At 43.5% G+C, this 27,990-nt stretch overlaps 2 protein-coding genes across 3 annotated transcripts; both read right to left on the reverse strand.

Annotated features, from left to right (window-relative positions):
- Window positions 1–186: 186 nt before the first annotated feature.
- Window positions 187–14,737, reverse strand: LOC118502916 (beta-alanine transporter). Of its 2 annotated transcripts, none has more exons than XM_036035649.1 (8): window positions 14,383–14,737; window positions 10,714–11,012; window positions 10,537–10,652; window positions 3,729–3,891; window positions 3,444–3,620; window positions 3,179–3,328; window positions 1,011–1,238; window positions 187–916 (listed from the first exon to the last, which is right to left on the reverse strand). In XM_036035649.1, exons 2-8 carry the CDS (start codon window positions 10,944–10,946, stop codon window positions 211–213), a joined length of 1,773 nt encoding a protein of 590 aa, XP_035891542.1. In that variant the 5' UTR covers window positions 10,947–11,012; window positions 14,383–14,737; the 3' UTR covers window positions 187–210. The 2 variants fall into 2 exon arrangements, with proteins under 2 accessions (XP_035891542.1, XP_035891543.1); XM_036035650.1 differs by having other exon boundaries at window positions 14,180–14,723.
- Window positions 14,738–26,811: 12,074 nt separating this feature from the next.
- LOC118502421 lies at window positions 26,812–27,651 on the reverse strand. The gene has a single exon (XM_036034648.1). It carries the CDS (start codon window positions 27,649–27,651, stop codon window positions 26,812–26,814), a length of 840 nt encoding a protein of 279 aa, XP_035890541.1.
- Between the last annotated feature and the right edge of the window lie 339 nt (window positions 27,652–27,990).

Raw genomic sequence — 27,990 nt, forward strand, 5'->3', positions numbered from 1 at the left:
ACTCTTCTATCGAGTGATGAGTGTGGGGAAGAATCTAGGCAGAGCCTCCCGAACGGCATACGGACGAACGATGTGAAGATGTGGTGGAAGGAAAAACACGGAATGGAAATACAAAATCTAAAACAAACATACAACGAATGATTATAACTGATTGACTGGTGCAGTGATAACGAAAGAAACGAGCAATTACGAAGAAGATTGAAGATACTTTTATTTGATCCCGTCATCTTGAGCCGGCTCAGCTTCCCCTTCGGGCACTGCCAATCGGATGGATTCTTCTGGCTTTGCATCCACACCATGCCGCTTGTCGGTTCGAGTTTCCTCCGCACGAGACTTCGCTGGTGCCTTTGGCAATGACCAGAACCGTTGATTCTTGCCGAACTTCTGCGCTTCCTCGATCGTGTTGGGGAGCGATTGGTGTAGCGTTTCGGGTAGGAACAGGGCCGCAAAAATGCCCACCGCCGACGAAAGTCCCATCACCAGGAACGGATACCGTACGTCATATTCCGTGCCGAGATGCACAACGTACGGTCCGACGATGCCGAAGATGGTGGCCGCAATTGTCCCCACGGCCATACCCGTTTGTCGCAAGCAGGTCGGATAGATTTCGATCGACTGTAGATTAACGGCAAAGAAGGTGATGCTGATGCAGAACTTAACCACCGTCGCCAGTATGGTGGCCGCCATTTCACTGGCCGGATCGCGTACGATCATCACCAGCACGATACACACGACGGTGGCGCAGCAGAGGGCGAGGGCATTGGTTGCTCGACGTCCGTAGCGGTCACTAGCGCGCTGTCCCATGTAGGCCGCCGGCACTTCGATCAGACCCTGGTACATGAAGTTCAGGAACGGGTTACCGTCCATCCGTGAGCTGAGCAGCACCAGCGTAAAGTATGTCACGCTGCACACCGTCCTGGAAACCGCAAGGTAGGAGAGAGAGAGAGAGGCCATTAGAATACTTGAGTAGGTTACATGGTCGCGGGTTTTAAATGGAGCGAAATTCCTACCAGCACAGGATGACCAGCATCGTGTTCTTTGCCATTCGCCAGCCGTTGAATAGTGAGGCGAGCCCGTACACGGTGTCGGTCCGGTGGTTGGCTAGCCGCTTTTCCAGCACACTCTCGTCGAACGGCAGCTCCCGGATACCGTTGATGGTGGCAATTTTCCTCAGCTGTACCATCGCTTCACGATAGTTGCCGCGGGTCGCTAGCCAGCGGGGTGATTCAATCGTGTATCTAATGGGGAACAGAGAGAGAGAGAGAGAGAGAGAGAGAGAGAGAAAGAGAGAAGTCATATCAGTCGTTCGGTACAAAGGCTCATCCCAGTAAGTGATGTTCTTATTTTTTTTGATTATCCTGCATTATTTGGTTATTTTGAATTCATTGAACAGAAGATTAAATTCCAGCTATTTATAAACCCAAATCCTATTTTAAATATTGAATTTTATAAAATTTCATAAAATGCATAGCCAATCCTTCGTTCGCGTAGGATTTGGATGGGAGTTGAAGCCTGGTCCTGCCGTGCCATGTCTAAACAGCCTACTGTGTTAAGCAAGTAGACAATTTTGCTATAAGGTTTGTATTAATTTAAGCATCGTCGTTCAAACTTCTACTGTAAATCATCATTTTACTTATTAGCTTATATAAAAATAAAATTATTAGCTTCTATAAAAATATTAAAAAATAAGTACACGCTTTCTACTGACTCAATGTTAAGATCTCTCAGGTCTTTAGTGCCAAAGGAGGGCTACCAAGGAGTTAGCTAAGATTCAATCGCTCCTTGGAACGTTTTGTTGCTCATTGTAAAAGGATGAGACATCAACACGAGTTGCTTTCTATTTTAAATAATAATTTCAATGCATATAAATGTGTAGAACAGTTCATTATCCCCATTTTTCACTAACTTCTTCTTGAATAAAAAATGAACCAAAATGAGTTCCTTTGCTAATAGCTACGACCTCTATAGGAGCGATCGAAATCTAGAAAATCTTGTCGTAAATATGGTATGGAATAGAAATTTGGAAAATCCCTTTTTTAAGTATTTAAAACAAAAACTTAATTTAAATCTGTATCTTGTCAAGATAGTTTAATTTAATTTAATTTTGATAATGCAGATGAATACAAATGAACACAAATGAACACCACAGACGATCGTTCTTCACGCGCCTTTAACGATAGATTACAAGCACTCTTTTGAATTTATACTTTTTGTACTTCCTTTTAAAAGAACAAACCGCACACATCTTTAAAACTATTCAAAAGCTATCATATTCATCCACAAAACGACACACAAGAGTTCTCCAGTGTGATCATCATCTCGCAAGCTCTTTCAACGCTCGTAAACGTTCAACATATCGCATCCCTGCCATCGAACGCATCTTCAGCGAGCAACGTAAATTAAAAAGTTTTATTCTTCAGCACCGTGCGCGACATTGTTGCATTTTCAATCAAAATGCTTACCCGGTGGCAGCCCCACACACACACATGCACTTGCTCACGAAACAAGCTTCTCGGAACGGTTGGTTCGTTGGAATGCTTTCTTGCTGGAAGCGTCCAAAATTCCCTCTTCCTGCATGAATGCATGGATGCATGGAAGGGTAGCGCGTGCGTTGCAAAGTGGAACGAAATGGAACTATGCATATTGCTTCCGGTGTAGTGAATAAAATGCAGTTTCTTTCGCCAGCATCCGGGGCTACATTCTTTGTCGCGCAGTAGCTTCTAAACGTGAGAAAATGGGTAGAGATGAATCTAATGCCTGCCTTTTTTTTGGCCGTTGCAGCATTAGATGAATCTACTTGCCACAAAACTAGAATTATACAGAAAAAAGGGTCCTCTAAAGGCAATCGAATGCGAGTGGATCGTTTGGAAGCGATGAAAGCCTATATCGTAACTGCCACGAGCAAACAACAATCCACTTGAATGTGACGATCAAATGCTTTACACGCTCCAATTAGCTTCCAATTTTCACCAACCAAAAGAACGGCAACAAAAAATGCTCCCGAGAGAGTACATTTCTTCCGGAATGCTAGTCAAATGAAGTTTTGCTGATGACATGCATTTGACACAATTTTCGCGGAGCCCGGTGCATCAAACACCAACGTACAGCTTGATTGCACCATTGCACGTTGGAATGTACAGTGGAACAACAACAAAAAACGGAAAGTGGACAAACTTACTTCGGGATAAATACGAACACGGCGATCGGCATCGTTACAATCAGCAGCGCCCAGAACCAGTCCTTTGTGGCCCAGAACACCATCGGCAGGATGCACAAACCGGTCGTCCAACCGATGCACTGCATCATCGAAATGTGGCCACGTCTTTCGCTGCACGAGAGAGAGAGGAAGAGAGAGAGCACAAAAAAGGGATGCAAAAAAAAATGAAACAGGAACGTCCAATTTACGCGTCCTCCACTGTTTGGCAATCGTGCCGGTGGCTTACCTTTTCGATATCTCCATGGCGATGATCAAAGGCGCCTGAAAGATGGAGTGTGCCGTCAGGCTGCCAACGACGGCCGCTATACAAAACACGACGTAGTAGGCGGCGGTAAACATCGAAACCAGACGACCGGCCGTAATGATCAGTATGCTCAGGTAAAACACCGGCCGGCGGCCTAATCTGGGTGAAACAGTAGGGGATGGAGAATCGGAGAGAGAGTTAAAACGGTTAGCTAGGTCCTCCAATATCCCCCACGAGAGGAACCGGCGGGCTGGAGTTGATGCTTACGTGTCACCCAGATGGCCAAAGATGACGGTTCCGACGAGCTCACCGAGCCGGTTGTAAATGAAAATGTTCGTCTCGCGGAATCCCTTGTCACAGATCCAATCGTACTCGGTGATGGGTGTGCGGTCGTAATAGGTGCGATCGTAGTCATACCCGTACGCGCAGTCTGTATTTTTTTTTTGGTCGAGGACACAAAAGGGAGTTAGAAATGAGAAACAGCTTGTCGAATTGGGATCTTGTCTATAACAGGTGTTTTTGTCCAGATAATTGGTGTTGAAGAAAGCGAGCTAATGCAGGACCCAGAAGCTTTCGGTTAGCTGAACATGCCATTAGAACATGCCACCGGAATATCCAGCTCTGCATGAGGTCTGCAGCGATCTTGAGCGGTTTCATCTAGACTGCGAGACTATGAGCTGTACTTTAGACATTTAGCTAGTCAGAACAGGCAGAAATGATAGGGTAAGAGGAGAGTTTGATACCTGTTTCCTGAGCTGGATAAAAAGCTTATGATCGGAATAGGATCAGGCTTAAAATTTGAGCAAGTAAACAAGCGGCATAAAAGGCCTTTCTTGGGTCCTTCATTTGGACTGAGAAAGCTGTGTGTCTGGAATCGGGTAAATTGATGCGCTTGTGGCGCGTCCCTTAGAGGAGCTAAAACAATGATTTTTCCTCATCCAGTGCTCCTGGTAATCAAAGAATGAACCTCTATCGATAGGGAAGTTTACGGATAAGTTGAGATGAGAGTAAATTTGGATAAAAAAGCACAAATGAAATAGCACTTTAATCTTGAATGTTGAACCCAGAGCTTTTTGAATCTCATTCAACAGCAACAAAGGAACAAATTTCGTAAGCAAACGTTTTATCTCCCTTCAACAAACTTTTCCTGTAGCATTTCAGAACATTAACCAATATCCCAAAATAGCTTCTTACCCTAGACTGTGAGCTGTGTTCTTTAAAACAAACATCCCACAGTAAGTAATTTTAAACCGCATCCCACAAAGCCCATTTCTTCCCACCGTATCGTTCTTGTGATTATCCTTGAACCGGCATTTTCCGTTCGATTACACCGCCCTGTTTCCTTCCCACAGCATAAAACGCTAATTTCACCGTTCACTGCCAGTTCAGCTTTGCATGATCGGTCGGTCGATTCAAGTACAAGTAAACCAAATCGGAAAAAAAAGAAATGAAGCCGACAACAAATCGAAACCGTATGGCGCGCATTATTCGCGGCTACTAAATGTGGGATTTTTAAGGCACGCATCGTGCTAATTCGGACAAATTCATGCACCGTGGATTTGCGTCGGAAGAACAGCGCGCACTTCACGTACCATCTATTGTGTGGTTGGAATAATATCATCCTTCAAAGAATGCGTTTATTTGCTTTAACACCGTACAGTGCGCGTTGAAATATACAATTCGGGTGAGTGGCGAAAGCACGTACCCGTGTTGTTCTCGCTTGTCGTTTTGTGAAATTCGAGCAGAGAGGGTTAAGCGTTTTACCAGGAATCGCCGTCCGTGTGAGTGTTTTTCTTGCATGTTTAACCATTGTGTATGTTTGCTCGGAAAAGCTGAGGGCTGAGAAAATCCACCTAAAGTTCCGATCTAGTGGTGGGAAATGCAAGAGTCACGCTTTTCCAAACTTTCGAAGTGCATTAGTGGTTCTTGTCGAACAAATGAATTTACAAACACACACGTTAATCGGCTCGAATCGGGGGGGTTATTGTTTATAAAATAAATCCTATCATATTTTCTTCCACACTGAAGTAACAGTTGGGAAAGCTCTACAGGAATTTCGGCATTTCGCCCTCCTTGTGGATTGCGCTGTACTGCTCGAAGTTCATCGCTCCCGTTTAGCAATGAATTTCCGTTCCCCTCCACATACTACTCACAGCCAAGCAGTACCCGGTTGTAGGTTGGTAGGTACTAAACTGTAGCAACACATATTTGCCTTGAGAAGTGAGGCAAAAATTGAAAGAGTTTTAGGCAAAAAAAAAAACAACGGCTCGCGAAGAGTTCGGTGCACTTTCTTCGTGGAATAGCAAGAGGAGGAAAAAAATTTCCTGCCACTTTGCTTTCGTTGCCGAGGGTACTCAGACACAGAAGCTGCGTGGAGCAGAGCTTCAAGTTTTTTATTTTTTTTTTATTTTTACCTTTCGCAGTTTATATCCACTTCTCTGAAGAAGGAGGAAAATTTTCGTTTCTTTTTATTTCTCGTTAGCTTCCAAGGAATGTTTCATTTTTGTAACCTGTTTCATTCTTTTGCTTGCATTTGTCTCAGAAATTTGAAAATTCTTTAAGGAAAGAGCGGTTGAATCTTGTATTACGTTAGTGGAAAATTTCAAAGAAAAATAATTGAATAAAATTATTCTTTATTATTTTAATAAGGGCAATTACGGAACCATAAAAATTATGAAATATTTTTTTATATTGTACCAATTCCAGTTGCAAATCCTCCCAACTCCTTTGTACAGTCCTGAGCACAGCTTTACAAACACCAGTTTTTTTAGAACAAAAGACTAGAATGTTTTTTCTCGTTAGCTAATATTATATTATTACAATTTTATTTAATTATATATGATATTAGTCATTCTAATTTTTTTCAAACGGATTCTGAATTACTTTTATATAAGGTTTCAGAAATTTTGTACTCATGTTAAGGTAATATTAACCAATATTTGCCAATTTGTTTCTTTGTCTACAATTTTTAGCACTTATTTTGGGTGACATTTCTTCAAGCCAATTAAACAATTTGAACGGTTATTAAGAAAGGTCTTAAGCAATATTAGGGCCGCACGGTGGTGATGTGACTGCGACGCCAGTCTAACCACGGCATGACCTAGGTTCAAATCCCATCTGGACCGTTCCCTCGTAGTAAGGACTGACTATCCAACTACGTGGAATCGTTTAGGCTAGTAAGCTAGTAACGGCCAGACCTAAGAGGTTGGTTTGGCCAAGAATTAAGAAAGAAGAAGAAGATAAGGGTAGAGAAAAAATGTTGTAAAATTTTAAATTATTTTTCAATTCTCTACCACTTACTAAAATAGCTTTTTTACCTAACTCTTCTAGTTTTAGTTTTATTCCGAAAAAAAACGACAGGTGTTGGTATAATTTTGTTAAGCACTGTATAAGCTAGTACAGAAGCAAAGCAGATCGTTGTTAGGACATTTCGTTACATTACCAGACACTGATATTAAATAAATATTTTCACAACACTTTGCATCGCTATCTCGTCCGGAAGGAGCCTCTCGAGCCAAGATTTCGTTTGGGCAAAAACTCCAGCCAAGTCAACGGATTGTATTACATCCCTCGTATCGACGGTTTTCTTTTCATTCAGAGAAAATTCGTTCACGATGTTTCTTTTTTTCACCATCGATTTGGTATTATTGTTTCACAAGATCGTTTTGGACTATGCAAAGAATTTCCTTCTTCTACCGACGGCTACATCTTTCCATGGCAAGATGTGTGGGTGGCTGAGTCTTGGCAGCATCATTCACAATTTATGTCTGCGCCATGGGCAACACTCCGATTATTTTACAACAATTTGGGCAAACTTTCACCGTCCTTACCGTCGGCGAAATGGGGAGAGCGACAGAAAGGGCTGAAAGTCGGTGAAAGCGGGCGCCATCGTTAGGGTGCACACCGTATCACAAGTATTATTGTTTAAACCGCTTAAGGTCGCGCTGTGTCGCATTGTTTGCTAACTTTTTGTTGCTTTCCTTTCTCCTGTGTTACATTTGATGCCTCTTCTGTATTTTCTTTTTTGCTCGCCCTAAGCCCTTTTCGCTCTGCTTCGGTATGGTGTGGTTTCTTTTCTTAAGCGGCGCGTTTTTGCAAGACGTCAGGCAAGTTTGATGGTTTATTTTTAGGCTTCACATTATCCTTTTGCAATGGGATGGGACGGTGATTTTAATAGTTCTTGCTGAAGAGTGCATCTTTAGGAACATAACACAATTTCACTTTTTCTTGTCTGTTATATCGGGGATAAGAGAGATAAGGGGTGCGGCGAGGCGTAAATGGAGTTTGAAGGCTAAAAAAGATTATAATGAAATTGTTCATCCAATACAATGGGTAGGCTAAGGTAATTAAGGGTTTCAATACATGCATTTACTCCATTTTTAACTTATTTCCTGTTGACTCTCTTTTTTACATTTTATATTCCTACCTGTAATGTTAAAGTTTACCATTATATTTTAGTAATAGTGTTGTTAAGTAAAATTAATGTAAGTTGGCAAAGGTTTTTGTTAAACTAAATAAGAATTACTTTTCACACGATGGAGGCGCCCAGTATTTTGTGACCAATAGTACAAATACTACTAAATGGGAAGATTCTACCAAGGTGAGATAATTTCTAAGATAAATTCTCATAAAATATTACACTTAATTCGTGGAAATTCATATTTTTTTCATGATGTTTTATGCTGTAAAAAATTGCCTGCAAGTAATTGAATGCACTGTGCACCGCATCGTAGGTCAAGTGTTTCATTTCAAAATAGGTTATCATTTTCTTAGTTTACTCTTGGAATATAATTGAAATGTCCTCATACGGTATTGTCATAGTAGTCGTTGATATTGTACACGTCCTTTTAGCGCTCGGGTAAGTGCGTGCAATACCTACGGCTACTATGACAATATCAATCTGAGTACAGTACAATACAAGGATTTTCCCTGTCGTAAGAAGCCGGTTTCATATCAACTAACTATGTTTGCCATTTTATCTAATAAGCCTTCCGTAAAAATGGATGCTATTCCCTTATCAACTGAAAACCAATGTAAGATTAATATAGAGAATCAACGTTTATTCATAAGGATGAAAGATTCTTTGGACAGTATATTTTTCACCCTGACAAAGAACTATCTTCAAATAAATCTCGACGCAAGCAAAACAATACGAAAATCAAACTGCTAGTATAAGCAAGGTCAGATATGAAAGTTACGTTGTAACAAGTTATTCTCACCTCAGCAGAGGAAATTTCGGCCAGGGAATTATATTGTTCCCGGTTTTATAATAAAAAAGTGATAATTCTACTTGCTTGCTGACACAATTTCTTATGCAAAGGAAAAGATGATTCCTCCATTAAAACAAACGTAAGGGTCGTTCAAAACGAGAGACAAGAAAATGTAATCTCATTTGCCTCCTATAGGAAAAAAGTGTTGAAACTTTATCTTGTCTCGTATGATGAGTTTGAACCGTGTTATAGTTTTTCCTCCTCATGCTCATACATCAAACCGTTCGAAGACTGTTTCTCTTGTATGCTGACCGTAAGTAATCATCTTAAGCGAAGCTATATGAATGTTTTTTGATTAAGCAAAACGAAAGCACTATTAGAAAACCGATTTAAACTTCAATCCAAAATCTCGCAGGAAATGATTTCCATTCTATAAAGCTCCCGGCGAGAGGGTTGCAGCGCTTGCTATAAAAACCAGTAATATTATAATCTTCCAAGGCTCGCATACATTGCGCAAAGGAAAAAACATAAATACTCTCAAACCTCATTTAATCGAAGCGGCTTCGGTTCGTCTTAGCTGCAACATTTTTTCCCCTCCGTTTTGTTGTCTCAAAGGCTTTTGCGGTTCGATCCACCATTTACATCAAAGCAAATCCCACTTCATCGACCAGCAAGCAAGCGTCCTGAGTGGACGAAGACTCAATCGGCAGTTGTTTGGGGTTTTTTCCTCGGGATTTTTTTCAAACCCATAACTGAAAGGGTCACCTTTTTTCGTTTGCGAAAAAGAGCCTCCGCACCTTCACAGATGGGGAAAAGCATGCAAAATAGTACGAAAAAAACCCTACATTCCATTAACCTAAATTGCCTATAAATGACCGTTACAATACTGTCGGAAATGCACTGTAAAAGGATATGTTTTCCTCTTCGAAAGTAACAATAACAGAGAAAAAGAACCGGAGAGGAAATCTACCGGATGACGATCATCATTTGGTTGCGGAATTTTCTACAATTTTTTCCTCTGTGTTTGCTTTTCCTTAAATGCCTCCGCATCAAATCCCGTCCATTTGTGAAATAGTGGCACGCGCCTCCCGGAAGGTGGAATGGTGGATAAGCAAAATAGTTTTCCACCAGATTAAACCTTCTTCACGATTCGTCCGTTCGGTTACGCATTTTGCCGGGCTTACGGCCTGCTGGCGCTGGAAAGGGGGGGAACACACGGCCAGAGCTAACCGTTTAACACGCGCCCGAAACGTCTAATCTTACGCCGCAAGCGCTTTTCTTGAGGTTGTCGCTATGAAGGGGACGCAAGCTTAGGGACCTTCAAGCTGAAGGAATTGGGTAGTAGTATCGGTTCCCGGGGGGTTGTTCTGTTGTTGCTATTTTCATACAGCCAATCGACTGAATTTCCTCAAGAGAGGCTTCGGTTTGCTTACTAAAACCACCCGCTCGATTGGAGTCTTCTGCGTGCTGTTTTGCGGGCCGGAGCGACAAACCCGCAAGTAATCCTCTTTAAATTGAGCAAACGAATCCCTTGAAGAGTTTTCCTTTCAAATCGACCCTTTGCGAATGGGTTGGACGAAGCTTTCCTCCGAGAAATGCCGTAAGGATCAGACGGAGTAGTTCAAGGCTGGTCGAGTTCCATGCTTACTATTCTAATGATGGATCGAAATCGGATGGGTAAATGAGATGGAATGCATTTAACATTATTTTGATATGATTCGAAAATATAAACCCCGCTTTCTACTTCTACTGACCCCATCGAAATGGACATCGCTCGAGCAGAAACCGGTACCATTGCGAGCACAAGCTATTTATGTAAATGCGCTCGTAGAGTGGAACAGTGGCCACACGCTTCACACACTCACCAATGATGTCGCTGCTCTCGAAGCTCCATTCCGTGTAATGGCGCTTCAGATGCTCCTCGGTGACGTTGTACATCTGACATTTGCTATATCCAAGTTGGCCACGGTTATCCATTTCTCTGCAAGGATAAGCCGTGCGTTAATAAATCAGATTGCCCCAGAAGCATAGGTCACACCAACCTGGGTAAGGTAAGATTCTTCCAATGGTTTGCATCGGTAATGTTGTACAGTTCCATGCCGGGCACGTGGCAATTGTGGGGCGGTTTGTTCAGTGCCAGGATGATACTCATGTACGACATGGACGCGAAGCAGATGGCACCGAAGTTGAAGAGCAGATTGTACCGTCGCTGAAACTTGCCATCGTTGCCGGCCTGGGCCATGATTTCATCGTAGCTGTCATCGGTGGTATCCATGGTGACGTGATGTGCTGGTGACGATTTCGATTTGCTTACGTACGATGACGATACGGAGAGGGGACACTGGAAACGAAGGTAAGTCAGCTTATTTATTTATTTACTTAGTGGCTTTTCTTGTACATTTTTTGTATTCGATAATTTAGCAATCAATTAGGTGTATATTTTTGTCATTTTCCTAAAAGTATAATTAATATTTGTTCCATTTTTGAACCTCATTAATTTGAACTTCATTTTTTAAATAGTTTTATCCCTTCCTTTGTTCCATTTTTCTGTTTAAATGAAGTCCAATTTCGTTATCAAAAAGGGGTAGATATTTTGTGGCCAATTTTTGGTTAACTGGAGTTTGGTTAAATATTAAGATGTTGATGATGATTTTGCAAAATTTTTGTTACGATTATTCCTAGTAGAAGCTTAAAAAATAGTAAATTGAAAATCGAGTATCGAAGGTGGTTTTATTCGCTTGTCCGTCTCTGTACATGCTTCAAGTAACTTTTCCTTGAAGGCCAAACGATTGCATTTTAGATATTTTAATTGGAAAAGAAGTGTTTATTGCAGTTTTCATTTCAATTCGTTTACCCTTGCAATACTGAGAACCAAATGTTTGCAATAATTCGCTTTGCAATAATCCATAAACTCCAATTTAATAAAGAATGGTTTAACTGATCTGTGATGTGAATATCGATTTCATATTTTTAAACTAAAAAGCTTTTGCATTGATTTATCATGGCTGTAGATACCTCTTGCGCAGAACATCTAACTATTTTTTAATTACAAATTACATTAACCGACCAGTAGTAACAAGAACGGTGGACATTAACCGAGCAGATATCCATGTTTCTTTGAATTTCCTCAAACGGAGTTAAAAAAAACCACAAAAATATTCATCAGCTTTCTCAATCCATCCATTGAAACACAACAATTCCTTCCGCTTGAACAACCCATCGAAAGACCCTTTTTTCGCAATTACGCAAATTTAACTACAATCATATGTGCCGATGCCGGCATCCGTCCGGACGATGGAAAAACCTGCATTCATTCTTCTTGCGAAACAGTTTTCCATTCGCAAATTTACCTTTTCTACCTACACGACCGAAACAACGTCCCTTTTATGTGCGTACGCAATGCGTATTTGTGCCCGAAACAATTTACCGTACATCCTTGCCCTCTGCCCACGGAGATGGCCTACCGACTCGCAATCACGCTGCCACTGACATGTCGTTTTTGCTTTCACAGCACAGCACAGCACGCGGCATACCGGAGCGCAAAGAGCAGAAGTGAATTAAAAATATCGCTACATGGTGCGGTGTGGATGGAGGGAAAAGCTGGAACCGAGGTTGCAGCAAGAACCAGTAAGCACATCGGTGACAACGGTTCACGGGGGACACGATCGCACGGGTCCGACTTCATTTTCATATTTTAATTTTCCCTTTACCGAAAAGGATATTGCGCTCCACCCGACACCGACAAACGGTGGCCCGATGATGGCAATAGATTGCGCGGCTGGCAAAAACGTGCATTCGTCAGCATTACAACGGTGAGCGAACCCAACCGAACGACTATTAAAATTTTAATTTTGATGTAGAAAAATCCGGCCCGGCTCGGTTCGGTGCGTTGGGACCGATCGAAACACATGAAAGCTTAGCGATGATTTGCAAATAAAACATATGCCCACGTAAAACTTAGCGGTGAGTGTGTGCACTGTGTACACAGCTAGTTAAAGGATGGAAACTGTGGACGAGCAAATTTCTGTGTCGTTGTAGCATTATCACCGGTTGTCATATCATATTGGATATGATCTGCCGACGGTTTATTGGGATAGAAAGTAGGGTACTGTTGAGGAAATTGCTACGCTTTAAGAGTGCTATCTGCACGGATGGATTATATTGTGATTACAACTATATTGGCTAGAAAATTAAAAGTAGATGGTGGATCCGCTGCAGAATAAGGGCTTTGTGGTCGCGAAAGAAATATCTCAGCCATAGTTCGCAGTAGAAGATTGGAGGTTGATTGTTGCCAAATCTGTACGAAAATATTGAGGACTTGAATATATTATCCACCAACCATTGAAATAAAGTCAAGATAGGCCTAAATTTGTAGACCAAGTCCATTTGAGTTCATAGATAAAAAAGCTGAGCCTGCTGGCAATTTAAAATATTAATCTTTCAACCAAATCATCGATGCATAAGAGAAGAACTGGCTCCAATATCGAAGTCTGGGATGAGTTCTAGGACAATATCGAAGTCTGGAAAAAAATATGATCAAAATCTTAGCTACGGTTCAGCGTTGAAAATCAAGTAGAATATGCACTGCTCTGGCATTTGATCACGACCTGTGTCAAGCGGGCTGAATACACAAAGAACCTACATCCCGGTCAAAAGATTTCATGAGCCTCCGACAGGTTATATCCTCTGCTGATTACTGCTTCAGCTAAGAGTACTTTTCAAAGCTCAAATCTGTTAATGTTCCTGATCAAGATACGATAATTTGATTGAGAAAATAACCCATACCATCATAAACAGCTGTTGTAAAATAGATTCGCAATCCTTTTCTCATTTACACTAGTTTAGTTTCCTTGGTTTTTACTTTCTCTGTCTCCTTAGATCAGATATAGTTCCTTTCAGCTCAAAAAAAGAGCGTTCACGAAGATATTACGTTTCAACTATCATAGTGTGCATTGAAATTTGCGCAGTTGTTCGCCAACATTGAATAATATACAGTGCTCGCCAAAATATTCGCAAACTCTGCTCGAACACACGAATACATAGAAAAACAAAAAATGTCAGTGAAAACTCGATCAGGAATCGTACAGGCACCTAATTACTTGTTGCGTTGTGTTTAATTTAAATTCCCTTTAAAATTGCTCACTTCTTCAATTTTCATCCCCATCGGCTCTCGAACGTTCAATAATGTTTACAATTAACAGGAATTTCTAAAATAGTTTTCAATTCCTGTACGTTCACAATGCGCTGCTGACAGCTCTGCTATACGCCACATAAAATTAGCAGTTCCACTTAATAGCTAACATGATCAAATTCATCTCGTCCTTCATCTCCCAACCCCACCCACCAAACACTTGATCGCAAAAAGAACAATGGCTCAAGTCATTGATTTTAATCCCACTCAATTATCCTACTTCATGGCAGGTTGGAAGCTCCATCAGGGCTCATTTGTGACTGGTGCTCTTCATCTGTACGATTATCACACTCAACTTGTCCATCACGCACACTCACCGACTTCTGTATGTGTTCACTTTTCTATTCGGAATTCTGGCAAATCCAGGCTCCCTCCCGATGGCAGAAAAATAATGGATGTTCGGAGTTGGGGAGAACTAAATTTGTCTGACTCGAGTGTTAATGCTCATTTCCGGTGTGACAGAGCATTGGTTACCACTAATCACACACACACATACACACGCCCGCTTTCCCTCACTAACCTCTGCAAGATGAAGGGTTCCCAAATCACTTGACCACAGAGCCACACCTGGAGAATTCCTATCGATATCCCTTCGGGTACTCACGCCGCACACACACACACTCTAAGGACACTTTAATTGACGTTTAATTGGATTTCAATTTGTTCAATCTGTCGATCTAAATCGTGCATTCGGGGCCGGTCAGTCCACATCCGGACCCGAGCTCGGAACACACATCGATCACTTCACTGTACACCTCACTTGGACAGCGCACCGGGGTGAAGAGATTTCGTATTCTAAGGTGGAAATGGTGCGTGAGCCAACCCACCCGACCCGACGGTTCGCGAGATGCCGGACGGACTGATAAGTGTTGTGTGCCGTGTGCCATGTCGCGGCGGCTTCGCAGCGCCACCAGCGAGAACCCGGGGGAAGCATTATCTTTTATTGGATTTAAGATTATGAATGAGCCGCATGGACCACGGTTTGTGGACGCTTCCTGCGGGATATAGTGATCGTGGTATGGAAAGTTTGCTCTCGCGTCTGATAAGAGGCTGTGTGAACCAATTACTTCAACTCACCCGAAGAAGAGTCCCTATGCTCCATGGCTTTCTGATCAACTGCATTTACTGATCGCAATGAGAGTTGTCTTGAGTTGCATAAGTTGCTCTTTTTACCTTATTACTCACGCCCTTATCAAGAAGGGTGAATGTGCGCATTCTGATGATGGTCTTAATAGAGCGACTTGTTTGCTCTTTGTTCCATCACTGTCCCGGTGGGTAGACGACGACATCGCATGCTGAACTACTATTATCGTCCCAGACAAGTTCAAGACGCAATGTAAAGCCCGTAGACTTTGTATTTGTAGTGCGGTGTGTGTGCGATAGATTTCAAGGTTCTCTCCAAACGTGTGAAGATCGTCCCCACACCAATGACGTCACGGTTGAACTTGAACTGTGCGATATCTTCCACAGGCTGAGGGTCAGTGGATCCGAGTCTTCACGGTGTATTAAATTGTTCCAATTGCTTTGGCAGGCATGTCGCAGGAAGAAAGGAGAATGTGCGTGGCATTATTCAATCAAGTGCCATTAACGTGAGTACATCGAGCCCTTGTTCGGTGGGGAGTTTTTTGCTTAAGCTGTTCGAGGTTGAACCGAAAGCAGCTCTTGAGGTACGACCCTGAAAGTGATGAAAGCGATTGCCATCCAAAATTTGGCGGTCAGAATTCGTTGCTTCTCAATAGAATAATGAATGGCGGAAGTCGCATTATGGTTGTCGGCGGATTCATCCGTGGAATTAATATGCGAAGTTAGCCCTGCCCATGAGAGAGGTTATTTAACTTCTTTTCGTCTCGATGTGCTAATTGTGGTTAAATTGGATGAATTTTCTAATCTGTTTTTTATTCATGAAGGATGGTCTGGTCTTATTGCTATGAATTTCTTTGAGCAGAGCTATTTATAAATATGCTTAACTGGAACTGGAAATACGACCTCGATCTGTGCATGTCTTTGTCCTGTGGTTCTTCCGGTAAAGATTGGAGTGAAAATCTAAGCTAGACATCTTGGGCAAAAAGAAGCATGAACTTTAGGATGGGACTTTAGGGTCAACATGAAGGGATGGACTAAATACCTTTTAGCTTCTGATATGAAGGATGTATTGGACGATTTTGCTGCCTAGATTCGAACATATTTTAAGGCAATCTTACGATAATAGCAACAAGCCACGAATTTCTTGACTATACTTGCAGAGTACACCGTCGTTAACCGTCATTTTGAAGCGGATTTTGCTACGAAAACTTGTGGTAGCCGTGTTCCATTGTTCCATGAGTGATGGTGGAAATATTTGGGTTTTTAGTAAAGGTTTATTACTAACTGAAAATGTATGCTTTCTTCTCTCTGAAAACTCTAATAGCAATTCATTTTCATTCATCCTGCCATATACACAGCAATTTCATTGAACGTGTAATGCGCATTGCCTACCCAGCAGGCGCTAACAGGCAAACCAATATCAATCGAATCGAACCAACTTGAACTCTCCCACTTTTATTTTCTCCCTCCGATCCGCTTATGCAATGGATTATTTCCATTAAAATTTCGCAACCAATCGTTCGATGTCATTTCCACCAGAAATCCTCTTGAACTTGATACACTCTCACGACAAAGGTTAACCAACGGGGATAGAAAAAATGGGGAAAACTCTTCTTGATCTCAAAGATGCCGGACGAAAATGGGCTCACTTCGCTCTGTTGTTGGGTGGTTGGGAGTTGCTTTGTTTTTCTTGGCCGGAAATTAACCTTCCCAGCAAACGGCCTTCCCATTCCGGCCAATGGATTGTCCACTTGTCGAGTGGAACAAAAGGGGAACCGGGCCGAACCGAACACCGGCCCGGACGGAAACAAAGCAAAGCAAACAGAAATCAATAAGCCGATTGTTTATTGCTCCATTGGGAGCGAGAGGAGGCTTTTATTAGTGGCACAGAGGTGAGGAGGGGACGAAGCTGAGTGTTTGTAATGCAGGGTGGAGGCTTTAGCTCGCTGTCTACTTACGTGCTTACGGGACAGACAATTGAGTGAGTGACGGGGCGGGAAAACGCACCTAATGATTATTGTTATTTTCACGATTATTTAACGTGGCTGAGCAAATCGGCAGAGGAGGAGACACTTTCCGTAATGGGTTGATTGGGCGAAGGTGTGTGAGTGTGATGAGCTGCTGACCATTACAATAAGAAAGTCAAATTGACAGATTCTGACCAAAGTTTAGCGCTTGAAAAACCATTAAATTACTGATGAGTAAGCCGGAATCACATCGCAAATAAAAAACTAGGAGACAATCGTTCCGGATTGGGTATAATAACAAGAAGCGATGCATAAATCCCTCTCAGCACAGTATCGATTACACTATCACTGCCTGCCGATCGATCGTTACAGTGGATCGGTACGGCACATTTTATGGCACGCGTTTGCCCGGGCAATCGTACCACGAATCAGGTCCTGAAGTCGTTGGCTTTGTTTCGTTCTTTCTCCTGTTTAATGAGCACCAGCATCAATGATAGCATTTATCGTCGGCAAGTCGGGGGGTTTCTGCGGAGGTGGACGATAAATTTACCCACAATTTACGGCCAGTTAATCGAATTTTATTTCCTACTCGGAACGGTCATCATTTTCATCCGCCATTTAAATGGTCAATGGCTTCGGGTTTTGTGGTCGAAGTGAACCGGATCGGAAGACTTTTTGCCAGAATGAGAGCTGTCGTCTGCTTTAATTGCCCTGGGTGGGTAATGCTTCTGGTCGGTGCATGCAGTTGTGAAGGATACGAATGAGACACTGATGCCGGATAAGTGAGGGCGAGAGAGAACATTGGTTGGTTGGAAAATCCTTTCAAGGAACGTGGCCTCAAGCACCGGCCAACCAGGAACCAATCACAACCGAGAGACCCCGGGAGACAATGGCTAGCTTAAACTTTTGATCTGTCTTTCATCGTTCCGCAACGCAACCGGGAGCCACCGAACAAAGCGCTAGGGACGACCTAGGTAGGTTGCAGGCTATCTCACAAGCATGAATGGCATAGCGGAGGCTTTTAATTTGTTTTCTACCAAGAATCAACATCCCTTTCATGTAGTCCGATCCGTGTTCTTGGCCATTCGCGTTATCCTTGCAGCGAGCGGGCAGAAGTACTGAAGCGGAAGCATTCTCAGCACCGGCTTCAAGTTCTTCGCATTAGAGCAAAACTTTACCACGACTAGCGTACAAGTGTATTAGCTCTTTTCCCCCCGGGCAGGAAAGGTAGGAACCGACCTTTTTGGACAGATTTTCGGTGCAACAAGCTTTGAGCTGTGCTGGAGTGCCCGAAATTGCGTTTGATGCAATAGGGAAGCTAATATGTGCAATGCAACGAAGGTGAAAATTGGTGGTAGCACAACACTGGTGGTTGGGGGTACACGGAACTTGATATCTTGGTTGCAAGATATTTGGGTAGATGTCGCTCGCTGTACGAGTGGTTCTCGAGTAAGTTGTTGTTTCAGCTCGGTTACGACCGTTGATTGGCTCGGCTTTTGCTGGCAGTTGACGAAAGCTGCTCATGTGCTTAGAAGCGATATCCGATGCACCGAACATGGGCATGATCTTGAGGCGTTTGGAGTGACATCTTCCAGCAGATGGGTGTATGATGGGTGGAGTAACGCTGGCTAATTGGCAATTATCAATGTCGCCGTGCAGAATCAACGCTCAATACCCGGAGGCAGTAGGAATGGTGAGTCGATTTGAAGTTCTTATTCGATCACGATTGCTCAGTATTAGAATACGTTTGACAATACATTTTCTTACATGATTTCAACCGCTTTCTGCTACATCCTGTGGTAGTTTTCCAACAATAGAAAATGGAACTTTTATTCCGATTACCCACAAAAACCCTTTCAACTATTTTATTTTTCCTGGATCGTGGTATTTTGTTGCGAGAAATGTCCGCAGTTAGTCTAAATACGGTCTGTCTAGCTCGAAAACCGGCACCGAGAATTCGTATGCGACCGCATCAACCGAAGCCACGGTTGTCAACAACTGGTCGCATTTTGCTGTCCACGTTGAGCCCTTGGATTGCTCTTGCTGTTTGGAAACGGAAAATGGTGCAAGATTTATAGTCACCCCCGGTGACCGTTCTCCATTCACCACAACCACACATACCCAAGCCAAGTGATCCCATTCCACACCGATTCGGTGGAGGAAAATTTGAATGAATAGAAGGAGAGAGAGAGAGAGCGAGCGCACCAGGAAAATTTATTCCTAAACTCGCCTTTGCCGGGCATTAAATTATCAATAAATCTTCGGCTCGTCCAAAGAAAACTCCCCTCCCCGAGGATACGCAAAACCACCGCAGGATGGTGAATGTGCCGCCGGGAAAACTGGGACATGGACTTTAACGCTTGTGGCGCACCCCAAAACCCAGATGTGTGACAGATGAGAAGCGAGTTGTCTGTGCTTTTTCTCTGTGGCAAATGTTTTTATTTCTCGTCTGTCAATTGTGAACAGCCAATGGGGGATATCGCCAATCGGGTGATACTGTTTAAAAAGCTATAAAACGCAAGTCTTGTCACTTCTATAAATATTATAACCCGGAAAAAAGTAATCGCAAAAGACTCGATTTACGCGCCGCACTCGGCTGCAAGGTCTAGCTATCTCGAATACTTCCCGATTGCTTTTTCATTCTATTGAAGCAAGTCCCGACCGATTTACTTATTTTCTTCGCCGTCTCCAAGTTCCAGAAATGCTAGCGGAACTGTTTAGTCAAAGCGAAAACTGGAAATCTAATAAATATTTCCATCAGCCAGTGTGGGGCATTCGTTTTGAATTGCTTTTTGCCTTGACGATTGCTCGAGTTTTTTTTAGATGGAAAAGCTTTTGCGTGCTTCTTGCCGATACGTCGTCGTGGATGGGAGAACAGAGTTCGATTTTCCTTCGGCAATAAAATAACAACGCAAAGCGTGCTGTAACGGATTTGTGGACAGAAAGAATTTACTCCGATCTGGTACGTCGTATGCGATCTCTCGTACAATCTTCAAGCCAAATGTACGCAATGTGATCTTGAAGATTAGAAGGATAAGGTCAGCTGCCTTTACTAGACAAAGTTGATGCTGCTCGAATTATGCTCATGAAAGCTACAGATACTGTCCGGATGCTGCCAACAAGCGTGATGTTGATGGCAAGCACTTCTGTTTAAGCGGTATCTTAACGCTATCTTAAGTGCCAGCTGTAATCGCTTAATTACACCCCAAGCAGCTCGCCATGTTTCCGGGTGTCTGACCGTGCGCTCCCGAACGATAAGCTCTATTTGTGTAGTGAATAAAATTTAACGCAGGCGACTGAGACGCTTCCTACTGTCCAATCCATCAAGATAAGCACCGGGTGTCAACAGTGGCCTAATGAGCGTGTGCACGAGCTGGGCGCTGGGGCTTCAGATTTTAAAATCGTCGACTTAAAATTTGAGTTTTAATTGGTGTGACAAAAATGCATCGTTTAGTTTTCACAGCCCGGTGGAACACTTGCTGCAAAAATTTGCTCTCAAAGAAAACGGATTACCTTTTTGGGATCAGAAGGAACATTCAAAAGCAAAAGGAGAAGGAAAAGCGATTCAAGAAGCTGTCAGTCGAATCCCGCTGGTCCGTTCGCATCAAATACGCCTGCCCAGAAGCTTTTAAGTCGTTTCTATTTCTCTGGCGCTTCAACTCAGCTGTGCGATTGGGCTGCCGCTGAGCGGCGTGTAGATATTTACACTTTCTAAATATGATAAATATGATACACTTTCTACCAGGGCCACCACCAGAAACCATCCATTTGCCGATGAGGAGATCTAAGAATTTACTCAACACAACCGGCCTTGAAGAAGCAAAAGCCCGACGCCCTTATTTCACTGCTGGTTTTTTTTTTCTCCTCGATTGTGAGCTTTCTCTGGTGCTCTTGTGTGTGTGTTTTTTTTCTATCTTTTAGTTGCTCGCTGCCATTTCCTACATCAGTCAGCAGTTTATGGTTGCCGGATGCCAGTGCCGGAATGAAGTGTGCATCTGCACACTCGATTAGTGTAGCGGAAAATATGTTCCGGCGGTTCATTATGCTCACCGCAGTCCCAGCCGCCGACGCCCTGCCCAGCGTTCTTGTCTTGATCTTGTGAATCGCTTTCATCGTCGTTGCACTTTGCTGAGCACGATTTCGGTCCACGTCTTTCGGTACGATCTTTACCATCTTGAGAGCGTTGTGTGCTACGCTTGCCATGAACCGGGCTGGTGGGCTAGCTGGCAGGGAGGGAAAGCCGCCCGGGCTTCCCAAGTGTATTTGGGCTGTCGACTTTCTCTGTCGACTTTTCTTTCCTTGCTAGACAACGATTCTTTTTGCGCGCTGCATTTTCTTACGATGCATGATTTATGCGCGTTGTCGGGGCTGTGGCTGAGAGTTGGTCCGGAAGAGTATCTTCATTTCATATTTTTGTGGGGATGGTTTTTCGGCCGTGTATTTCGGTGTTCGGTGGTCTTGATTTAGTGGTAGGTTTGCAATTTAGTTGGCAGTCGGTTTAGCGTTTTTTTTAAGGGAACTGAGAGATATGAATAAGACGGTTTAATTGTTTTGCTGAAGTTGGTTCTTAGTAAGAGGGTTTGAATGTTGATGAGCTTATTTAACAATGTGAGCGATTAAGGTTTAAATTCATGCGAGATTGTCTTAAATTAAGTATTTATATTAATTTTAACTCAATATTGATTGCTTTAAAACACTTTTAGCTCCGTGTACGAAATTTGTACAATTGTCTGATTTTGAGGATAAATTTCTTAGTATGAGTTTGAACAACCATTTTTTTGTTTCACACAACTCTCTAATCACTTTTCTGTGAATTTTTTATTATGTGTTGACAATATTATCTCAATTTTTACTCCCTACTAACTACTTCTTTCTTGGCCTAACAACCGGCTTAGGGTCAAGGATAAAATTTCTGGCTTACCCAACTAATTGATACTGCATAGTTGAAAAATCATTCCCTACTATGGGAGAGCAGGCCAGCTGAGATTTGAACCCCGGTCGTTCAGGTAGCGTCCGTGTTAATTATCACGCAGTTGGAAACGGGGAAACGGTCTGGGTGAGATTTGAACCCCGATCCTGCCATTTGAAGGCTTCAGGTCACAGGACCTGACCACAGGACCACAGAAAAATACTTTTTTTTAATCCTGGTTCTTTCGTATGAAGACTGGCGCTGCAGTCGCCTTGGTCACCGGACCACCGTTTTTAAATATTAAGCATTTGAAAATTATTATTATTAAATACTATCAATATATGCTTATCCTTTGATTCCGCATCCCTATTATCCTTCCAATCCACATCCGCCACTCCTTTTGTTATATGTTGTGTTGTCTTTGTGGTAAGTGTTTTATGTAGTGCAACGGGTATTGCGTTGACGGGGCTATATAATACGAGGGCGATGTCCATACTGCCGTAAAAAGAGGCAGGCTTTTTCGTCTGTAGCAGTGTGCTGCAAGTTAGCCCAGCTTTGATACGGCGGGTCCACCTGTGTTGGCGTTGGGCTCGGGAGTGGTCGGCGGGTACAGCCTCGTAAACAGTGGAATCACTCCAGCTGTTGCGAGATGGAATCCGCCGATCGCTTTTGAGTCCGATGTTGACTTGGTCGATCATAGGCTGTGTCATGGCTGGGCTACTTGGAGAACATTGCACGCAGAAAAATTCATGTTTGTACTGTCCAAATAACTGTGCTTGTTTGTTTCAGTCCAGACCCAAATCACACACTACAATAGTCAACCGGAGCGAACCAACCCCCATCGAATCCATAGCCACAGCAATAGAACTGGACCAAAAAACCTACAACACACACACACACCCACCCAATAGAAATGGACAACAACCACCCATCTTCCGTCACAACCGAGCATGCCCGGGATATGGCAAATAACTAGGAGGAAATGCCTAGTTAATTTTGTTAATTGTTTTTTGCGTGAATGTAATTCACAGTCACCACATGCGGTGGTGACAATACGGCATCGGACCGTCATAATTAATAAATAAAAAATAAAAATACTATCAATATAAAAATTATAAATACTATCCTTATAAGTCTTTAATTGCATTTTTTTTATTTGCAAGTTAATTAACTAGTAAAACATTGCTCCCATATAACTCAACCACAACTACATTAAAAGCAACTCATACGTACAATTACGTCTCGGGACCGTTATCGTTCCCAAGGTAAACAGCGTACTATCGTCGGCTATAAACAATAGTAAACATTTGTCCTGCCTCCCGAGTCTTGAGAGCTATAAATTTCGCCCGGCAATAAGTTGCCAGCAGTTCCAGGTAACTTCAACTACATTTTCAAAAACACGGGACAAGCAAGACAAATACAGCAAAAAAAAACAAACCTTAAAGATTTAATAGCTCTGTAGCAGTGTGCGGAACTCCCAACCTCGACCACAACTCCCCGGGTGCATAAGTGCATTAAAAACTATGTTCCTTCGCTTGTCGTTCGATGTGTGTTTGTGTGTGTGTGGCTGTGAGTTCGCTTGTTGAATGTCTTACTTTCGGACCATCTCCCATCCCATCCGTCCGCAGCGTCGAACGATGTCAACCAAGTCATCGAAGCGCTCGCTCGGAAGCCGAACGCCCGTGTACCGTTTATTTAGTGTTTACTGTCCATCGGGATCGGAGGTTTTTCCCCACGAGCAGACCAACTTTCAGAGCCCAAGTACGGTACGAAACATGACCGCAAGAAAGTTTCCGCAGGACGGGCGAAAAAGGGCTTCTCGGAACTGGAGGTTCGGCATTGAAGGAGGTTGAGTAGGTAAATGAAAACAATTAATGTTTTTCGTCCCGGTCCGGTTGCTGCCGATTACCCCCCTGCCCCCCTTGTGCCTTGGCGGTACGGCTGAACAGGGAATTGGCGCACTTGCGTCTGGCTTCTCTCGCTTCCTCTCCCGTTCTTTTACCCCTACCGGTCCTTGGGCACATTTTCCGAACTGGTCAACTGAGGCAGCACACGTTGCTCGGTGGGCAATCTCGTCTTGAAGGCTTCTTCCCCCTTTTTGGAACTATTTACCCGAACGTTGTGTAACGGGACGAAAAGTCCTGTAAGAATGAGATAAGAAAACTGTGCCCCCTTTCCACTCCCTTCCTTCCTGTGTAGTTTTCCCTCGTCGAAACAGGCGCCAACTGTTTGCCGAGCAGACCACACGGACGCTGCGACAACGTAGAGCATGGTTTATCACGGCCAGTGTCGGCCAGTCTAAGACGGGCGTTTTGTTCAATCGAGCAGTGTTTTTCTTTGGGTTTTTGTTTCTTTCCACCCCGTCCGGTATTTATGTGTGTATTTACATGCCTCACCGAATCAATTTCACTCAATTTAACTTCCTCGGTCCTCGAGGGCTATTACGAGTCTAGGGGCGGGAGAACCGCTGGCCGGTTGGTGGGCACTTTTGAGCGTGTAGGATGGATGCGACGTTGAACGCCAGCGACCCACCGACCGTAAAATGGATGGTGATCGATGACTCTATTAGTAATGCGACTAATTTAGTACCACCTCGGGCCAATCGGGATGTCATGCACTGTATCGACAAATCATTATATACGATTGTGGTTCGCTTCCGAGCCGAGTTGATTTATTGTGGGAGTGTTCAAAAAAGGGTTGAAAGACTTAAACTATTGAATATTATTTGGAACGGTTTAGTGTAAAGAAATTTGAGGAGATCTACATTGAGGAAGAGAACAAGGAATATTTATTATCAGTTCTTATGTCAATAATATCGCTAGTACGTAAATCTTGTTTGGAGTAACCAGGTGACACATACGTGACTTAAGAACAATTCATAATCATATCTCATCTCATAAGTCAAGGACACGAAAAATAGCAGGCTAAGACCTCTTGAGGTTGCCGAGCCAAAGGAGATTAGAAGAGTTTAGTGACAAAGACAAAGGGACCTTGTAGTTAAAATATCTGGGGACACAAACTTTCCTTCGAGTATCTAGACAACTTTTTGCATAACCCCCAGGCGCAAATCCTTCCAGTTAGTCATACAAACTGAATACTATCATTAAGGTACCATCATACAAAATCTGGACATTAAACGAATAAACGCATCATCATAAATGCCACGTAAACAAGTCTGTAGTCACTCACACTTAGAATATCGGAGATGTTAGTGTATTTCTCACAGTGATATCTATGCTGTAAAGGGAGCTAAGACTCCGATAAGCATATACGAGATGCAGGAAATTTTTGAAACATTTATAGTTGAGTTTTTAGCCCTGTTTAATCCCGTTAAAGATGATTAATTTTAAATTATATATGACAGACTAAGGTAGTCCAAAGGATATAATAATCTCAAAAAGCTTAAAGCAGGGCTTAAAAAGCGTCCCAGTTTTAAACGACGGCTTGGTTAAATTGCTCCAGGATGTAAGTTTCTTTGAATTAAATAATGATATTTTCCTGAATTTTTTATCGGTATTATAATTTGATTTATTGAACTTCATACATCTAAACAGCATCAGATGTCAAAATAATTCAACCCGAACAATATGGAATTAAATTCCAACACCCATGCCAAGTTTATAAAGCAAATACTCACAAACTACTCTGCCAAACAACCAACATTCTCTAAACATGGCTTACACAACTGCCAATAATACTTGTTGATGGAGCTTCCCGCTTTGGGGAATTCATGTTTGCGCATGAAGCGAACAAATATTACGCATACCCTAACGGGATCATGGATGGGGTTTTGATCCATCCAAACATTCAAATGCGATCAAAATTCATACAACAAAAGTGACCCATTTGGGCGCCCAAACTGCATCGAAACTATTCGCATCACATCTATTGAAACACAGCACAATTGAAGCATACCCAAAACAACGACAAAGCTTGCCCTCAAAACACCTTGCACCCTTCCTAAACACCAACTTCCCCTCCAGGGTAGGATGGTAGGGAGGGTAATGAATATGAAATGCTAATGAGACTACAATAAATATTAATCAACAACTGCACTATAAATGTAAATATCACCTCATAAATTAATGACCCACCACCATCACCACCAGAGGTTTTGACCCGTGTCGTATCGGTCGTATTGGTCTGCCTGCCTGCCTCGCTCGACCAGTTCGCACCAGATAATGATCTAAATTATTATTAGCGGTCACACGGTGAAAAGCGCAACCCGGTCGACCTGCATTCGATCGTATTGCGTTGCGGTGCGAACGGTATACATATCCCCGCTGTGGAGCATAATTAAGGCTGGTGGGGCTGCATTTGAAAGTCAATACAGTCGGCCGGTGACGCTGGGGATGCAACCATCAATCGAACGGATGCTGACAATTAGCGATAGATTCCGGGCCCTTTTTTGGGGGGAGGGGAGGTGTCGAAACATTCGGGTGCACAAACACGAGCAACTACCGGAGTGACTTCAGCAGTTCAGTTGAGTTGGTTTTTTTGTTGTTGCTTGGGTTGAGTTGAGTTAGGTGTGTTGCATTTTAAACATTCGAGCACGGGTAGCTTCAGGTGGTAAAAACTATTCAAAAACAATTATTTCCGCTGCTTGTTCTGCAAACATCGGTGCTTTTTCCATCACTGCTGCCCTCTCTTTTCCTCATCATGCTAACCGGCACAGAACGGTGAGAACGTCTTAATCGAAAAACTTTCCGTACACTTTCACAATTTCCGTCCTGGTTCTTATCTACCGGGTGGGGTCGTTCGTTGTTCACCGTCGATGCACCGAACCCATCCGGGTTCATAAATTATCCTTCACGCCCCTTTTCGAAACCCCATAGTTTCATGCACCGCTCAAAAATTAACCGGTAGTGCAATCAATTTCCCCAAACTAACAACTCCATCCACCATCATCACCAACAGCGTTTGGCCGATATTTATTTATTGTTTTTCGGCAACTGTTTTCACTTATCGGCTTTTCACCGCTACCGAAGCCTCAGTTTCGATCGTACCAATCACTTCCGGTGTGTTGCGTTGGTGGTCGATTCCTTTTCGGCGAGTAAACCGTAGCGGAAGATTGCTTTTTGCGTGGCGTTGGACGGTTGGAGCGTTTCGGTTGGGCCGAGTGGAATGGATTCCGCGTTACGTTCGAGGATGTGAGCAGCTGGAAGCGTTGGGACAACCCTTCGTACCGATCGATAGCATCCACATCCGGGCCGGCATCGATCTCTTCCCGCGGTGCATCTTCGACCGAGGACGAGCCCTGCTCGATGCTGCTGGCCATATCCTTGCGCCGGGTTGCACCGGCCGTCATAACCATCACGGTCGGGTTCATTGTTTCCATGTGTTCCTTGAGGCAGCTTTGCAGCAGGTTCAGGAAGTACAGAAACGCCAACAGCGTAAGTGCGGACAGTGCTGCCCCTTTGCCCTTACCGGACTTCCCGTGGTGCGATGGCGCTGGCCACAGTGGTGGAAGCGAATGGATGATGGAAGGTGGTTGGGGCGGTGGAGCTGGGTGAGGTGGTGGTGGTGGATGGTAATCGTACCCTCCGGAGCTGCCATGAGCACTGGCCCCATACCCGTCGGCCGACGAGCTAAACTTCATCCCGTACCCCTGCGAACCATCGCCGGCAGCAACAAGCGAATGGACCGGATGGTGCATCGGATGGCCCCCGTAGAACGATGGCGAAATGTCGTACGGTGAGCCGTACCCGGGCGCTAGCGGCATGGTCGGCTCGAGTCCACCGGATGCGTACGGATTCCAGCGATTCTGCACGAGCTGGCTGCGATCGACGGACGCACGCGGAATAACACCGCCAATCGAATTCACCACCATCGTCGCTACGATGCAACTGACGGGCCGGTGTGCTGGACGGACCGCAGCAAGCCTTTCCGAGCCCGGTGACAGTGACACCGAAACCCGTGGAGCCACATCGGAATGCGTGGGAGAAAGCGTGAGCAATGAGAGGGAAATTGAAATGGGGGAAAAACTGCTCATTGCATTAAATGCATATGCTTAATCTGCACCGAGGCGCATCCGAATGGGGAGACATGTTTGGTAGAGTGACAATTCATCGCTCCGCTGAAGAAGTATGGCTGTAAGGGGGATTTTTAGAGATGGAAATTAGTGCCACTCATTACTGACTGGGCTTGTTGAGTGTGTGCCCAAGCTCGG

Source organism: Anopheles stephensi, chromosome 2, assembly GCF_013141755.1.
Source record: "Anopheles stephensi strain Indian chromosome 2, UCI_ANSTEP_V1.0, whole genome shotgun sequence".
Lineage (NCBI taxonomy): Eukaryota > Metazoa > Arthropoda > Insecta > Diptera > Culicidae > Anopheles > Anopheles stephensi.

Coding starts and splice junctions, on each gene's coding strand:
- LOC118502916 (XM_036035649.1), bottom strand. CDS start 10,946: ATGGATACCACCGATGACAGCTACGATGAAATCATGGCCCAGGCCGGC. Junction 10,653..10,713: donor AAGAATCTTACCTTACCCAG/GTTGGTGTGACC, acceptor TTATCCTTGCAG/AGAAATGGATAACCGTGGCC. Junction 917..1,010: donor ATGCTGGTCATCCTGTGCTG/GTAGGAATTTCG, acceptor TGCGGTTTCCAG/GACGGTGTGCAGCGTGACAT.
- LOC118502421 (XM_036034648.1), bottom strand. CDS start 27,651: ATGGTGGTGAATTCGATTGGCGGTGTTATTCCGCGTGCGTCCGTCGAT.